This window comes from Oratosquilla oratoria, chromosome 18 (assembly GCF_046742065.1).
Source record: "Oratosquilla oratoria isolate Oo_2021 chromosome 18, ASM4674206v1, whole genome shotgun sequence".
Classification (NCBI taxonomy): domain Eukaryota; kingdom Metazoa; phylum Arthropoda; class Malacostraca; order Stomatopoda; family Squillidae; genus Oratosquilla; species Oratosquilla oratoria.
In genome coordinates this window covers 38,238,330-38,256,956 of record NC_134794.1, presented here as the reverse complement: position 1 = coordinate 38,256,956, position 18,627 = coordinate 38,238,330, and the positions used below count along the sequence as shown (strand labels likewise).

Below are 18,627 nucleotides of genomic sequence, written 5' to 3'. Positions count from 1 at the left end.
TGGAATGGAGGTAAGTGTCTTCAAGGTTAATATGGGTGAAGGTGAAACTGGGATGGAAGATGTATTTACCCAATTGTAGTATACAGGAAAAGAGCAACACTCATTGGGTTCTGTCTCCTATTCTCTAATTTTCTAACATACCTAGACTCAAATTCATGTAGATTCCAACTTGATATATATATTCAATTTCCAATTATCATATTTAGATTTGAACTCTTGTATTGTTTGAGCTTGGGTTATATCACCTTCTAAGCTATTCCACATATACATTTAAATGGAAAACTGTATTTCGTCACATCCTTTAGACATATGGTTTTTCTTACTTTGCTCCCATAACCTCTTAAAGCCCTCCCATCTTTAATCAGGAGATCTCCTCTATCAATGCAATCTATCCCATTTAATGACTTCAATACTGTTGAGAGTGGGTGTGGACAGGGGATTTTCTGATAGGGTAGAACAAAGAGTGCTTAGTTGGTATGGGCATTAGAAAGAATGAAGAAAGACTTGCAAAAAGTGTGGAAAGTGGAAGTGAATGGAGCAAACTTGAGAGGAAGAAAGATTGAGGTCAATGAGTTGGGTGAAAGGGGCACTTGATGTCAGAGGGATTTCTGTCAAAAGATAGGAGTGAATGGATGAAGGAATAATGTGTCTTGAATTCTTTTGTCTGCTCCATAGCTTGTTTGATTGGATGAGGAGTGGAACCAGCTCCAGTTATCATGTTGTGATGTAACAAGGATTCTAGCAAGGAACAGGGCTGACTCTTCAGCCATGAGATGTTAAGGTGTGAGGTGATGTATGGGTTTAATTGGGTGTGTGCTTTAATTTGTCCATCACCCACATAAAGGGGAGAAGGCTCTTTGATATGTATGTATAATTTGCAAGAAATAACTTATATTTACTTCTCAAATTGTCAAACAAGAAAATAGAACTGAACAAGTATACCATACTTATGAAATTCATGTTTTCCTCTAGTAGTTTGAGTGTGTAATGTACATGTATTTTCATGTAACTGTACATGATTTTAAAGGTGAATTAATGGAAAGAATGCTTTCGCAGGTGGAGTGAGTGACCAACATGACATTCGTGGTCACCGCAGAACTTACATTGGGGCCATGCCAGGGCGAGTAATACAGGGGCTAAGGGAAGTCCAGGTATTTGCTATATAATTATGCAACATCATTATATATTATAATGTCTAAGAACCTACAAACAAGATATCAGAAACTATATACCAAAAGAAGGGTCCCACAACAAAGAATTGATCAATCATTAATTGCCTTGGGTTTCTGTTGGAACATGCAGCCCAACTACTGCTGACAATGTTCTCAAGTCCCTCCTGTAGATTTTTCCAGGGGATATTTACCTACCTAGTTGTATCTTAGAGGAAGGGGAGCTATGCTCGTGGTGTCCCGTCTTTGTATCTCATAGTGTCTAGTTTACACTAATAGATATAATACAAGAAAGGGATGGATGGGCTGATTGTGCTTTCTTAGACTCAGGAAAAGCCTTCGACAAAGTGCCACATAAAAAATTATTAAAAAAAAAAAAAAAAAAAAATAGGAGGGATACAAGGTAAACTACTAAACTGGATGGAGGATTTTTTACATGGAAGGAAAATGAAGGTATTGCTCAAAGAAAAGAGTTCAGCTTGGGAGGAGGTGATTAGTGGAGTTCCACAGGGATCAGTATGGGCTCCAATAATGTTTGCTATTTATGTGAATGACATGGATAAAGATGTGGAATGTTACATGAGCTTCTCTGCAGATAACGGGAAATTGCTGAGGAAAGTGAATACTGAAACGGATTGTGAATCACTGCAGAGAGACCTGAACAGGGTTTGGAAATGGACTCAGAAGTGGGAAGTAGACTCGAACATCAAGAAATGTAGCATAATGGGATTCAGAAAAAGTGAAAAAATAATATCAGGACAATATAAAAATCGGTACAAAGGAAGTACAGAAAGTGGGATCTGAAAAAGACCTAGGAGTAATTATCACAAATTATATGTCCCCCATAAACAGATAAACAAAATTGTCGGAGAATCCTACAACTTGCTAAGGTCAATAAAGGTGGCTTTTACCTATTTAGACGAAGAAATTGTTGAAAAAAACTAGTCACACTAATAAGGACTAGACTGGAGTATGCTGCGACACTATGGTCACCCAGTACCAAAAAGAATATAAAGAAGATTGAAAGAATCCAGAGAGCAACTACGAAGATGGCCCCAACACTTTCAAACCTGTCATATGAGGAGAGATTGTCAAAACTGAATTTACTGACTCTGGAACAAAGAAGAGAAAGAGGTGACCTGCTGACCATCTACAGAATCATGAAAGGCATGGAAGTCCTTGATAGAGAGGACATACTAAATTGGGATAAGAGAAATACAAGGGGACATGAAAAGAAACTCTTAAAGGACAGTAATAGAAGAAACCTGTCCTTTTTGGGTTTCTTTTCTTGTCCCCTTGTATTTCTCTTATCCCAATTTAATAAGTCGTCTTTATCAAGGACTATCTAAGGCTAGGTATGATAAATTGGAGAGTAGGAAACAGGACCCAGCAAGAATTGCTTCTTTCTGTATACAGTACTACCTCTCATTAATGGACGTTAATTAGCTGAGTTTGTGGTGTTTTCGGTGCTGTTGTTTAGTGTGTGCAATCACTATGCCACCCAAAAACCACTCCAAATCAACGGATTATTCACATCAACGGACACCGTTACCCCCCTTTTAGTTCGTTAATGAGAGGTAGTACTGTACAGTCAAACGTTGCGTAATGAGTGAAGTTTCATGATTTGTATGCCTGACATGAAGACTCCTTTCTACCTTGACAGCCATGAATCATGATTTGATAAAAACTTATATGGGTACAATTCAGGATTTTTTCCAATTATATTGTAATAATTGCATTATGGTAACTAAGTGGATCATGAAATGCAATTGGAAATGAAACAAATGTTAATGTGGTGAATGATTAATGATGAAATAATATGTCATAGGCCAGCTTGTTTATATACATTCATTATGAAGCCAGTGATAGGAATTGGACACATCATACTTACAGGGAGTGAATGTTCTGTTCTTGTTACTGGAAAGCTTGGCTATCAGTCAAAGTTTAGCACTCATTCTGCCAGCATCTTAGTGTCGCTTGTGATCATACTTTTTCCAAACTTGTGTTCAGACACATTATTTGTGATTTTTTTTTTTTTTTTTTTTTTTTAAGAGAATTTGATAACCCTTGCAAGAATGTCCCTGGGAAAAAAAAAAAAAAAAAAAAAAAAAAAATGGGATAAGAGAAAACAAATCACTGTAGAAGTGAAATGTGAAATGATTGAGAAATGAGAATGAGGGCGAGCATGGCTGACCTAGCATGCATATACAAACAGACTACATCAATAATTTGCACTATTCTTAAGAACAAGGATTAGATTAAGAAGATAGATACTTCAAAGGGATTGACAAGAATATCTATACAGTGGCCATGTATTCTTGACAATGTTGAAAAGTTGCTTCTCATGCTTCTTATGGGAAAAATTATTTCACTTAATGAATGTATCACAATACGAGTAAGATTTGAGAACAAATTATGCTTGATAAGTGAGGCTCCACTGTACTACAATTAGATAGATACAGTTAGGTAAATACAATATATCTTCCTTGAGTGATGTCTGGTGGCTGTGGGTCTTCATCAAAAGAGACCTGGGCCAATAATTCAATTGATTATCAAATCAGGTCATAATGGTACTAGAAATATCCTTTAACAGATCATTGTTTTTTATTGAAAATACTGTAATTTTTTTCACCAAATTGCAGCTAATTCAGATGAGCTTTATTAACATTAAGATCAAAATGTATAGTGTACACAACTATTCTGTAAACATTTGTGTTATATTTTCAGGCAAAGAATCCTGTGTTTCTTTTAGATGAAATAGACAAACTTGGCTCTGGTATCCAAGGGGACCCAGGAGCAGCTTTGCTAGAAGTCTTGGACCCTGCACAGAACTTCAGTTTTATAGATACTTATGTCAACCTACCATTTGACCTATCCCAAGTAAGTGAGACTGTTAAGAGATTGCTAGTGTAAGTTTAGCATAAAACTTGTTAGCTGTGACTTTTAATGGAACATACAGACAGACCTCGCTTGGAAGTTATGCCAGGAACCAGAGATGCAAAAGGTTAAAGAAATTACCTCTATGATTTTAGGGAAGGACTGATGTAAGAGACCAGATTGATAATATGTTTAAGATAGTTAAGTGTAAGAGGAATGGTGTGCATCCAGTGAAAGTAAAACTCAAGTCAAAAGCCATGGCAAATGAAGCAATCAGCAAGTTGGTGTGAGAGAAAAAGTTAAGAAATATTTGGATTAGGAAAGATATTAATGAAGAGGAAAGTGCAATTTTTTCTTAATATATATATATATATATATATATATATATATATATATATATATATATATATATATATATATATATATATATATATATATATATATATAATGTTGAGGAAGGACGGGAAAGGACAGAAGACAGGGGTGAATGGAGAATGGTTGTATATGAATGATTTTGTGATGCATGAGGTGGAATGGGGGGTGAGGTAGTATGTGTGAGCAAAATTTGACACAGCCCGAAGGGATTTCTCCCCATCCTCTCTTTTTATGCATGGGGGGATGGAGGGGGGGTCGCCGATTTAATGAAGTGGCCTTGCTGTGGATGTGCTGTGTCTTGCGACACTGCTTCTGACCCAGGGCAGTGGACAAGGTGCAGGGATGACCTGTCATCCAGGAGGTGCTCAGATGAGAGGGAGGGTGGAGGGGTGTGGAGTGTATTCAGGGATGGAATGGGTGGAAATGATTTTATGCCTTTCCCTTTTTGGCTACCTTCCTTGTAAGGGGGAAAAAGCCATGGTATATGTATATGTATATATATGTATATGTATGTGTATATGTATATGTATGTGTATATATATATATATATATATATATATATAATATATATAATATAATATATATATTAAAAAAAAAAAATGAGGAATAGACATTTGGGAATGGATGCTAAGAGGAGACTATATGAAGGAGTGTCTGTGCCAACAGCACTATATGGGGCAGAAACATGGAACATAAGAGAGGAAGAGAGAAGGAGTTTGAATGTGTTTGAGATGAGGATGTCTTAGAAGTATGATGGAGACTAGATAGAGTGAGAAATGAGGAGGTGATGAGGAGAACAGGGGTGGAAAGGGAGTTGGGAGATAGGGTTGATGAAAGAGTATTAGGATGGTTTGGACACATGGAAAGAATGAGTGAAGAAAGACTAGTAAAAGAGGTATGGAAGGCAGATGTGGAGGGAGTGAACATGAGGGGACGTCCTAGGATGAGATAGATGGATGGAGTGAAGGGGGCTTTGGGGAAGAGGGGAATGTCTGTTGAGGAAGGACGGGAGAGGACAGAAGACAGGGGTGAATGGAGAATGATTGTATATGGATGATGTTGTGATGCATGAGGTGGAATGGGTGGGGGGATGGAGGGTGAGGTAGTATGTGTGAGCAAAATTTGATGCAGCCCGAAGGGATTTCTCCCTGTCTTCTCCTTTTATGCATGGGGGGACGGAGAGGGGGGATCGCCAATTTAATGAAGCGGCCTTGCTGTAGATGTGCTGTGTCTTGCGACACTGCTTCTGACCCAGGACAGTGGACAAGGTGTAGAGATGACCCGTCATCCAGGAGGTGCTAGGATAAGAGGAAGGGTGGAGGGGTGTGGAGTGTATTCAGGGATGGAATGGGTGGAAATGATTTTATGCCTTTTCCTTTTTGGCTACCTCCCTTGTAAGGGGGAAAAAGCCTTGGTGCATGTATGTGTATATATATATATATATACATATATATATATACATATATATATATATATATATGTATATATATATATATATATATACATATATATATACATATATATATATATATTCTTGTCAATCAGAGTATAAGGAAATGGATTGAAAAAAAAAAACAGGATAACACTATTGCAAAGGAAGTACTCTAAGGAAATTTACAGTAACATATGCTATTGTTGATGGTTTACTATCAGGTAGGTTGGAGATAAATGACTACTTGAGGATAAATGAGCCTGATATTTTATGTGCAGACTCCCCCCAAAATCTTATATACAATTAGGGAATAATAGATACACTTCCTGGAGAAGAGACAGAATATAAAATGGGTGGATGAGTTATGGTTGTTGTGAGAAGTGATATAAAAGTGGAAGAAGTAAATCTGAGTGAAGGTAAAATGGAAGAAATTCACCTGAAAATTAGAACTAAAGGGCAGAATAGAGGAGATTTCATGATTACATACATGCTCCCACCCCCCCCCAAGACAAGGGTTTGGAATGAAAATGAATAGCAAGAAATGTTGTTGGACACAAATCATCTAAAGAATACTATTGAATAAATTATAGGCCCTAAAGTATCACCTGCATGCTACTTAGCCACAATAACATGCAGCCAATACCCCAGACGGGGTAGCTTTTGTAGGTTCTGAAAAAGGCTTTGATTTGGTAGAACAAATAGCAATACTAAACTCTACACAAACAGGGTGTTAGGATTTTATAGAACATGTATAGGGAGGTACTACTGTAATTCCACTATATGAGCTACAGAAAAAATCAGATCAGCAAACGTGTATACATACATACATATACCAAGGCTTTCTCCCCCTTTCAAGGGAGGTAGCCAAAAAGAAAAAGGCATAAAATCATTCCCACTCATTCCATCCCTAAATACACTCCACTCCCCTCCACCCTCCCTCTTATCTTAGCACCTCCTGGATGACGGGTCATCCCTGCACATTGTCCTCTGCCCTGGGTCAGAGGCAGTGTCGCAAGTCACAGCACATCCACAGCAAGGCTGCTTCATTAAATCGGCGACCCTCCCATCTCTGTCCCCTCATGCATAAAAGGAGAAGACAGGGAGAAATCCCTTCAGGCTGCATCAAATTTTCCTCACACATACTACCTCACCCTCCATCCCCCCAACCAAAGGTGTATAACAAATATTTTGTACCATTAGGGATAATATCACACTATTTCATGGCTTCATAGAGAAAGATTTAAGGCAGGTAGCCCAAGGGAGAGATAATAGAAGTACATACATACATACATATACCAAGGCTTTTTCCCCCTTCCAAGGGAGGTAGCCACAAAGGGAAAGGCATAAAAACACTCCCACCCATTTCATCCCTAAATACACTCCACACCCCTCCCACCCTTCCTCTCATCTGAGCACCTCCTGGATGACGGGTCATCCCTGAACCCTGCCCACCGCCCTGGGTCAGAAGCAGTGTCGCAAGACACAGTACATCCACAGCAAGGCCGCTTCATTTAATCGGCGACCCCCCCTCTCCGTCCCCCTTTGCATATAAGGAGAGGACGGGGAGAAATCCCTTCGGGCTGCGTCAAAATTTACTCACACATACTACCCCACCCCCCACCCCCCCGCCCATTCCTCCTCATGCAGTCACAACATGCAGTCACAAAAGTGACATGCAGTCACAAAAGATAATAGAAGTAAACAATTATCATCATTTTTTTTAATGGAGATTAGTTTACAATCATAAAAAAATGTTGAGTAAAATGATCCATTGAGATGTCACTAAAGTTCTGTGTTGATGGTAATATGGCAAGGCAGTACAATTTCATCCAAGCTATTTACAGCTTGTCTGGGAGGGATTTTAAAAAATGAATAGGGAAGGGAAAACTGAGTGGGTTAGGGCGTCATTACTTGTGGCGAAGGTCAAAGGGAAGGCGGTTCGAATCCTGCCACTGGCGAAGTTGAACCAAGGGCATGGTTCATTAAATTCCATGCTACAAAGTCCTCTGTGAGGGGCACCATCATAGCCTTCCGAAGGTAGGAGTTTGTGACATTAAACCATATCACAAACTATATCACATTTTAAACATGTTAGATTTGTGGATGACATTTTCATTTCAGAAGCACCAGAAGACTTGCAAAATATTCAGAGAGAAAATAATTTCCTCTGTACCAAATACATAGACATGCAACAAGAGTTTTTTTTTTTTTTTTTTACAAAGGTGTAGCTAGGTACTTCATGTAACTACTGTATTAGTGTTTCAATCAATTTCTTTTTGTATATTTGCAGGTTCTCTTTGTTGCCACAGCCAACTCACTAAGAAGTATACCACCACCACTCTTAGACAGGATGGAAATTATTCATGTTCCAGGATACACACAGGTTGGTTGTGGTGTCACATTATAGTTAGGAGAGATAGGGAGAGAAGTTAAAGGTCAGAAAGCAGTAGGCAAAATAATCTTTCTAAACTACCCACTCCCTTTTACAAATGGTTTTGCAAACTATTCCAGTTGATTCCACCATTGCATAGTCATATTTTGACTAAAGTATGTGTTTATAAGAGTGGATTCTATCAGATTTCCAAAGATCCCTGAGACATGCACAGCCATTCACATTGGTATTACATCATAGTAGCTAAACATTGGATCTAGATAATAGCACTTTAGAATTGATTATTGCATACACACTTGTGGTTTCTATTGAAGAATGTTGCAGAATTTCATTGAATCTGAAGAGGAGTTAGACATTGGAGTTTGTTCATTATCTGTCCAGCCATATATGTCAATCCATAATATGATGCCAAACAGTAAAAGATGATCAGGAAATGATTAAACATGCTGAAGTTGACCTTTTTTGACAATGATGATAAAATGGGAAGTCTGACCATGGTAGTGAAGAAAGTGGGGAGGAATAGGATCAAGAAGAGGAAGACCAGGGATACATGACAGAAAGAATAGGAAACACTTACTGGTATGTCTAGGTATAAGTTAGGCCAAAGGCATCATCTTAGTGTTAACCTAATCAATGAATTAGTGTTGTAGCCATAGGCCTAATCATGACTTTACTCCCCCACCCCCCACCCCCTGGCCGGTCCAGGGGTTGGGTGGGGGTCTGGGGGATTGCCAGAGGTCTAGGCCTAGTGCCAGTCATGGCAGTCTCAGTCTCATGTCACGTAGGCATAGGCCAACAACACACACCACAACTTGGAAGTGTTGGGACAGTCATATGGTCTATCATAGGCCTTAGGCCTACATATGTATGTGACATGTCATTTGTGTAGGCTGTCATGCACATTTTATGAATCTGCAGATTCACAAAATGTGCATTACATAGGCTACTTTTGTCTAGGTCTACCCAAGGCTAATGGCCTGTGTTATTGGCATAGTTCCAAACATGGCAGTGCAATTTGTAATGCCTCCCCTCAAGCTTGTGGCATTTGTCGAAGGACTGACTTCTTCAACTTTTGGCCTTTTTAGGAATCAATCCAAGGACTGGCTGGGGTACAAAGATTGTGGGGACTGCATATGCCTTTAGATGAAGCCTTACAACTCCTAAATATCCAATAGAATGAGCCAGATTTTTCACAGAACAGTTGTGCTCAAAGTGATCCATGCAAAGTTTAAAATGTGCACTGGGCACCCACAACGATCTTTGCTTTCTACTCTGCTCACCTTCCGCACTCATTCAGCCTATTGATCTACATCACTGGGGAATTGAAAGAAGCTGTGACTACTACCTTGCCCATTTTTACACTTGGCAGCTACATAGTAGACCATAATTTATTCAGTTTTCTCACATCCATTCAATAGATTCATTGCTTAACAATGGTGTGTATTTACCGAATAGTTGTATACAGGAAAGGAGCAATGCTTGTTAGGTCACATCTCCTTTCTCTAAATTTCTGACCTACCTAGACTCAAATTCATATATGATTCCAACTAACTCTATATCTTTGATTTCCAGTTATCATAATTAGATTTGAATTCATGTATTGTTTGAGCTTGGGTTATATCACCTTCTAAGCTATTCCACATATTAATATATCTATTGGAAAAACTATTTCTTCACATCCTTTCAACATGTGGTCTTTCTTAAATTAATTCCATGACCTCTTAAAACCCTCCCAACTTAATGAGATGTCACGACTTTTTGTGTGCTTGCCCCTTTTATGGTTTTTTTTCTTCTTTGACATGGATGTAAATAAAATGATGAGGTGCAAACTAATTTAATTTACATAACATAAAAATATAAGTTTCTTACTAAAAGATCCAAGGGTGAGAATGGGACACAGTTGGGAGTTAGAGAGAGCCAATGCCCACGTCTTCTTAATTTTATAGCACAATTGCACAACACTGGTGCCAAGAACAGGTGCCAATGTGTGCCTCTATAAACCTATTCTATCCCTATTTGCCTGGCTTCACACAATCCTTCTACTTCTTTATTTGTGTGTGAAGAAGGCTCCCTTGACTTTGGGGGTGGTATGCTGATGCGATCAAATGCTTTATATTGAAGCCTTCCAGGGCCCCTTTGAATATCCCACGTAAAAAGTTAGTGCCTCTGTTACTTTGTACCTCTCAATGCATACCTATCATACTTAAATACAACTCTAAGGCCTTGGTGATTGTCCTGGCATTTTGGTTTCTCTATTGTCATGGTAGCTAAAGGTCCACCCTTCTGTGTCCTTGTGAGAAGGCAGTGTAGAAGGTTTTGTAGATATATAGGATAGGAGGAAATCTGTCAACAGCTGTCATGAGTTTTTATGGGAGTAGTAGAACCTGTGTTAGAATTAGAAATCGAAAGAGCAAGTGGTTTGAGGTAAAGGTGGGACTTCACCAGGGATGTGTCATGTTGCCATGGCTGATCAGTGTGTACATGGATGGGGTGGTATAGGAGGTAAATGCAAGGGTAATGGGCAGGGGATTGGAGAAAAAAAAAAAAAATGGGAGATATGCCAGTTATTGTTTGCTGACTACACTGCACTTGCAGCAGGATCAGAGGAAGGATTAAGGAAGTTGGTGAAGGTGTGCGAGAGGAGAAAGTTGAAGGTAAATGTGGGTAAATGTAAAATGATGAGATGTACAAGGAGAGATGATGGCAGCAAATTGGAAGTGAGTATTAAAAGAAAGAGGCTTGAGGAAGTGGATAGATTCAGATATTTGGGGCGCATGTGGCAGAAAAGGGAGTAGTGGAGGTGGAGGTAGATTGTAGATTGAGAGAAGCAAGTAAATGCCTTGGAGGATTAAAATGTGTAATGAGAAATAGACATTTGGGAATGGATGTTAAGAGGAGATTGCATGAAGGGGTGATTGTGCCTACACAACTATATAGGGCAGAAACATGGAACATAAGAGAGGAATAGTTTAAATGTGTTTGAGATGAAATCTCTAAGGAGCATGGAAGGGGTTACTAGGCTGGATAGAATGAGAAATGAGCAGGTGAGGAGGATAGTGGAAGTGGAAAAGGAGATGGGAGATAGGGTTTGATGAAAGAGTATTGGGATGGTTTGGACACATGGAAAGAATGAGTGAAGAAAGATAAGTAGAAGAAGTGTAGAAGGCAGAGCATGGGATGAACATAAGGGGGCAACCAAGGATGAGATGGGTGGATGGGGTAAAAGGGGCATTGAGAAAGAGGGGGATGTCTATTGAGGAAGGAAAGGAGAAGACAAAAGATAGGGGTGAGTGGAAAATGGTTGTGTGTGGATGATGCTGTGATGCATAGAAGGGAGTGGATGGGAGATGTTGGGGGATTAGGGAGTAGTTATGTGTGAATGATATTTTGACACAGCCCGAAGGGATTTCCCCCTGTCTTCTCTTTTCCTACATAAAGAGACAGAGAGGGGGATTGCCAATCAAATGAAGCAGCCTTGCTGAGGATGTGCTGTGTCTTGCTGCATTGCTTCTGATCCAGGGTAGTAGGTGAGATGCAGGGATGACCTGTCATCCAGGGGGAGCCAAGAAAAGAGAGAGGGGTGGTAAAAGGGAGTGGAGTGGGTGGAGATGAAATGGGTGAGAGTGGAGTTATGCCTTTTGTAAGGGGGAAAAAGCCCTTGGCATATGGTTGTATGTATTTTTTTATTTTATTTATTTTTATTTATTTATTCATTTATTCATATATCTTAAGATTTTTTTAAGAGATTTTTACATCATATCTTCTTATGGAATCAGGAAGAAAAGGTGATGATTGGACAGCTTCATCTTATTCCCAAACAAGTGAAAGACCATGGCCTAACTAGTGACACTTTCACCATCTGTAAAGAATCCCTTGTGTGCATTAGTAAGTATATCCACTTCTAATTTATGGGGTCTGTTAGAAAAGTATCCGACTTTATATATATATTTTTTTTTGCAAAAACCTGATGGATTTGAATCAAGTGCACTTGCATGAGCTGACCTTGAACCTTTGTGCACATGTGTGAATTTTTTCCTACCTGTCGATAGCATCAGTTGCTGGCAAGCAGCATTTGCGTGAGGTAGTGTGTAGTGCTCTTGGCAGTTTTTCATTGCAAGGAAAATGACGGAACGACTGGTGCCGCGCTACTGCGTCAAATTTGGCCAGAAACTGGTCGACAGCCAGATGGAAACCATTTGGAAGGTTTGGACGGCTTTCAGTGATGATGCTACGGGCATCACACAGATTAAGGAGTGGTACAACCGGTTTAAAGACAGCCACATAATGGGGGAGAGCAAGCCATGCTCCTGTTGGCCATCAACATGCCGAAATGACCAGGTCGTTGCCAAAGTGAATGCTGTGGACCATTGTGTGACTATCTGAGAAATTGCGGAAGAGGTGGGCATCAGCACTTTTTTGGCACATTCCATTGTGAACAGAAGATTTGGCCATGAAGAGAGTGGTGGCAAAATTCATGCTGAAGCTGCTGACGGCAGAGCAAAAGCAACTTTGTGTTGAAGTCTCACAGGACATCCTGGACTCCACAAACAGTGACCCCAACTTCATGAATATCATAATAACTGGTGACAAGTCCTGGGTGTACGGGTATGACCCAGAAACCAAATCCCAGTTGTCACAGTGGAAGCAGTGAAAAACTGCTGAGAGCACTACACACAACCTTAGGGAAATGCTGCTTGCTAGCAACTGACGCTATCGACAGGCAGGAAAAAATTCATGCATGCGCATGAAGGTTCAAGGTCAGCTCATGCAAGCACACTTGATTCAAATTCATCAGGTTTTCGAAAAGAAAAGAAATAAAGTCGGATACTTTTCTAACAGACCTCGTATGTATTATTTTGAATCTTAAATGTAGAGAAACTAATGTTAACTGTTGAATGTGGTAATATGCTAATGTTAGTAATAATATATACTGCTAGGCAAGTAGTATCCTAAACTCTGGTTTTCTTTTGAAAACTAAAAATAGCTTCTATATATTACACTGTATAACAATGAAAAAAAAAAGGGGAAATGAGAATATCCTTTTCTAGTGGTATTTTTTGTGTAGGTCATGAATATAACATGTTTCTTTCTGCAACCCTCCAGTTTTGTTGCTTACTATAAGTGCTTCCTATTTTTATTTTTATTTAATATTTTTTGTTGCTGTTACCATTTCTATAATTTTTCACGTGTTTTTTTTCTCTGCAAGAGACAGAGCTAAAGTGCCTAGAGAATGCAAAAATTCACCTGACAGTTTTTGTTATATATGTGGATCAGTTACATTAAGGCAATACAAAAGACTGTTGACTCATCATGTAAAGAAACCTTATGAGCTGTACTTTGGATGTAAAGTGGGTCACCAGGACAAAAGCTGGGCACCTCACATATGTTGTGTCAGGTGTACAAGTTCCCTTTCTGTCTGGGCAAAGGGCCTAGCCTCATGATTGGTGTATCAATGGTCTGGGGGGAGCCAAAGGACCATTCAACAGATTGGTACTTATGCTTAACAGATATTAAAGGTGGGTATCCAATGTGTATTCTTTACTGTTTTTTAATATATTTTCAAAGGATGTATCAATGAAAAAGATCAAAATACATAATATGTACTTCCACTATTTTTGCAAGTGATCACAACCAACAGCAAAAAATTATAAAATTGGTGAAGAAGTAAAAAAAGTGAACTGGGAAAGAGACCTTGGAGTAATAATCAGCAGGGACATGACACCGGACAAGCATATCAATAAAATAGTCGGAGAAACCTTCAACCTATTAAGGTCATTGAAAGTGGCATTTGACTATTTGGATGAGGCAATGATTAAAAAAATATTAGTTACATTAGTAAGACCAAAACTGGAGTATGAAGCAACACTATGGACACCCAGTACTAAGAAGAATATAAAGAAATTAGAAAGAATACAGAGAGCAATGACAAAGTTGGCACCAGTTTTTTCCAAATTAACATATGAACAAAGATTATCCAAATTGGAATTACCAACACTCGAGCAGAGAAGAGAAAGAGGATACTGACTATCTATAGAATCATGAAAGGAATGGAAATCCTTGATAGGAATGATTTACTGAAATGGGACAATGGAAAAACAAGAGGACACAAAAAGAAACCCAAAAAGGATAACTATAGAAGAGATCTGAAAAAAATAGCTTCCCACACAGAGTGGTGGATACCTGGAATAATTTAGATAAAGAAACAGTATGTGTAAACACTATTCAAGATTTTAAGAAAAAACTTGATGCTGAAAGATACAAAGATGACCACGAGCATAGCTCCCTTCCCATATAATGCAACAAGGTAAATAATACCCATTTTTAGTCTGATTTTATTTGATTTCCCTGCAGGCCACAACAGAAAAGGCAAGAAATCTATCATGTATCCAGATCTTCAATCTGCTATTCACCCAGTTCGACATTCAGCTGATATTCCTGTACCACAGCTGCCCTCTACCAAGTGACGACATGAGTAACTCAGATGATTCAGAATCTCAAGATACAATGTATGTGACACAGCTTGAATCTGGCAAGAAACCACACCTCATCATCTAGTTCGTGATCTAACACTTACTAAGTAACAAAGTGAACTCCTGGCCTCACCTCTGCAGCAATGGAACCTGTTGGATGAAGGTGCTCGAATTACAGTATTTAGGAAGTGTTCTGCAGATCTACAGCAATTCTTCACTTTGGAAAACAACTTGACTTCAAATTCAGCACACTGAACTTCATAATAAAGTGCACATGAGAACTATATTTTTCCTTGAACCTGAAATTTGTTGTTCAGTATTATTAATATCAAAATATTTCTTTCATATTAGAGAGAACAAAAGTAACTTCATCCATTTAGTGAGTAAGGAAGGGAGTTTGCAGGAGATAGGGGTGAGGGGAGAATAGCTTTGTATATATGATACTGTGATGCAAGGAAAGGATGGGGGGGATGTAATGTATTCAGATTAAAATAGTGTTTAGGCTCATGGCGATATACACCTTTTGCTTTTATTTTGTTAATGTTTTTGTGTGCATTGGGCACCATTATGTAATCAAAGCCAGAGTCATATATAAGGTGTTGTAGTAAGCATGTGTTTGGCTTATCCTTCTTGTTTTCAGGATATTAATAATGAAACTAATTAAAATGCACAGAAAAACTAAGATATAACAATAGTGATGAGTCACACAAAGTGTTTTTGAATGTATTTCTGGTGGTTTAAACCAGAAAACAGTGATAAATACACCTAGTGTGGGTACCACTGCCACCTTTGATTGGACGTGTCATCACACCTGTATTTAGACTAGGCTAAGGGTGGCCACACCTATTGTGGGTGCCTTTATTTATATTGCTTGCTGTTACATAACAACAGAAATCATTCATTTGTTTTTCTCCTATTAGAGAGGAGAAAGTTTTAAAATTACCTAAATTTGTCTGAAAATTTTTTGATAGCCAAGAAGCTAGACCAGATTTTAAAAGATGGCATCTTCCATAAAGATTGGACTGTTTAACCCTGAAGAACTGCCATTTGATGTTTATTTGGCTTTGTTTCAAGCATATTTAGTCACTCGGGAAATAACTGATGCAGACAAGAAGAAAAATCAACTGTTTGTTTGCATAGGCACTAAAATGTTTGGAATTTTAGCAAATTTGATTCCTCCAGACATGCCAACTACAAAGACATATGATAAGCTTATAGAATTACTCAAGAAACATTTTATCACTAAGCCTTCACATCATTGAAGCTTGTGTTCTTGTCAACAGTGACGTAAAGTTGAAAAAGAAACTGTGAAAGAGCTATATGCAGACCTGAAGAGACTGGCAAAAGATTGCAAATTTGGTGAAATGTTTGATGCCAGGCTGCAAGACCAACTGTTTATGGGAATTGATAAAGTACCATACTTCAAATATCTATTTGCCGAAGACCTGGAACCAGAGGAAATAACATCTTCAACACTTCTAGACTGCATTCTGTCACTTGAAAAAGCTAACATGGGGGAAGGAGAGATGGCAAACTCCAGTTCATGAGGTACACCTGTGCATAAAGTGCATAGCAACTTTAGCAAGGCTACATCAAAGTGTAAGCATTGTGGTTTCCCACATCCAAGTTCTACTTGTAGGTTTTAAAACTTGGAATGTCGCTTTTGTGGACACAAGGGTCATTTAGAAAAAAAATGTAGACTTAAGCAAAATATATACATACATACATACATATACCAAGGCTTTTTCCTCCTTACAAGGGAGATAGCCAAAAAAGGAAAAGGCATAAAATCATTCCCACCCATTCCATCCCTGAATACACTCCACACCCCTCCACCCTCCCTCTTATCTTAGCACCTCCTGGATGACGGGTCATCCCTGCACCTTGTCCACTGCCCTGGGTCAGAAGCAGTGTCGCAAGACACAGCACATCCACAGCAAGGCCGCTTCATTAAATCAGCGACCCCCCCTCTCCGTCCCCCCATGCATAAAGGGAGAAGACGGGGAGAAATCCCTTCGGGCTGCGTCAAATTTTGCTCACACATACTACCTCACCCCCCATCCATTCCAGCTCATGCATCACAACATCATCCATATACAACCATTCTCCATTCACCCCTGTCTTCTGTCCTCTCCCGTCCTTCCTCAACAGACATTCCCCTCTTCCCCAAAGCCCCCTTCACCCCATCCATCCACCTCATCCTAGGACGTCCCCTCATGTTCACTCCCTCCACATCTGCCTTCCATACCTCCTTTACTAGTCTTTCTTCACTCATTCTTAAGCAAAATGATTCAGATAAATTCAGTAATAGAGTTTTAAGAATAAAAATGTAAAATTAGCTATGAATGTGAACCAGAGCATGAAAATGAGTTAGAACACCAGTGTGGTGCTTATAATGTTGTTGATAAAAACATGTTGCTGAAAGTTTCTTGTAATTATATAAAATCTGTTAAACCAGAAGTGTACAAGTTAAATGATAAATCTATACCCTTAGAGATGGATTCTGGTTCATGTGTTTCACTATTAACCCCTTCCATACGGTGCCGCACACGTAGGCGTCATGGACTTAGATCTCGGTGGCAGCAGCCAATGCCAGCCGTACGACGTGTCGTAATAATACTCGCATCATAAAATATCGTCACCGCTTATATTGATTGTTCTCTCTTCACACCCGTGAATTCTGATAACCATAGAAAATGCGATTACAAAAGAATTAGAAAGAATGTCATTATGGAGGGGCGACTACAATATATATAATCAAGACGCCGATATGGCAGCCTCGCGAATACACTCGCTCCCCATGACGCCTACGTGTGCGGCACCGTATGGAAGGGGTTAAGTGAAAAATGACTAAAAGTACTAAATGTTAAAGTGACTCCATCTTCCAAAGAATTGACTGCTTATGGAGGTCATCAAATAAATGTAAAACGTTAAGTTGATCTTGTAGTAAGATTTAACAAATATAATACAAAGCATAGATTTTTTGTTACTGATTCACACTGTAATGATTTATGTGTAAGAGATCTAAAGAACAAAGAAGGCATTTAGATTACAGGTTTAGATGAAGCTTTGAAAGTGAAATCACTAAATAGCATTAATGTTTCTGATAATCCTAAACAACTTTTGGATAGTTATAAAATAAATGAAGATATACCCATTAAAGGAGTTGAAGCTAAAATATATTTGAAAAAAGATGCTACTCCTAAATTCATCAAAGCAAGGCAAGTGCCATTAGTGCACAAAGAGTTAGTTGATATTGCTGTACAAGAGCTTTTGGACAAGGAAATCATAGAACTTGTAGCTTATAGTGATTGGGCCCCATTGTACCAATTTTGAAAGATTCAGGTAAAATGAGAATTTGTGCTGATTTTAAGCATTTAAATAGTCAAATTAATATTGAGAAATACCCATTGCCTAAGCTTGATGAAATGTTGGCTACAGTTGGAGATAATAATGTGTTCTGTAAGCTAGATTTGTGTAATGCGTATTTACAAAAAACAAGGTTTCTGAAGAAAACCAGAAATACTTTATCTCAACTGAAAAAGGATTGTTTAAGTACTGCTTATTTTGTTTAAATGCTGCTTATTTTGTTTGTGCAGATATCAAAGAGTTTTATGAAAGGAATGGAATGAAACTGATCAATCCAGCTCCCTTTCATCAGGCAGGCTGTAGCCAATTGTATTAACTATAGATAGAATGAAAACAAAGTCGACAAAGGTTTCACCCAAGGTTTTTAGCATGTTATCAGGCCCTAGCCAATTGTAATCACTATGTCATCCTAATATGATTTAGATTAGCTCTGCAAACATTGAATAGAAATTATAATATTGTAATCACTCAGGCAGACAAAGGCAGTGGAGTGCTCATTTTAAGTGAAATTGATTATATTGAAGAAATGTCTGATCTGTTGAA

The 18,627-nt window shown here is 38.7% G+C and overlaps 1 protein-coding gene across 1 annotated transcript in view; it reads left to right on the top strand.

Moving 5' to 3' along the window:
• Positions 1–18,627, top strand: part of LOC143035156 (lon protease homolog 2, peroxisomal-like) — an 83,733-nt gene that overhangs the window by 37,197 nt on the left and 27,909 nt on the right. The window contains exons 9-12 of the mRNA XM_076201789.1: positions 1,057–1,151; positions 3,897–4,049; positions 8,144–8,236; positions 12,022–12,130. Of these exons, the coding sequence (XP_076057904.1) occupies positions 1,057–1,151; positions 3,897–4,049; positions 8,144–8,236; positions 12,022–12,130 (450 nt within the window). The remainder of the gene's footprint in view (positions 1–1,056; positions 1,152–3,896; positions 4,050–8,143; positions 8,237–12,021; positions 12,131–18,627) is intronic.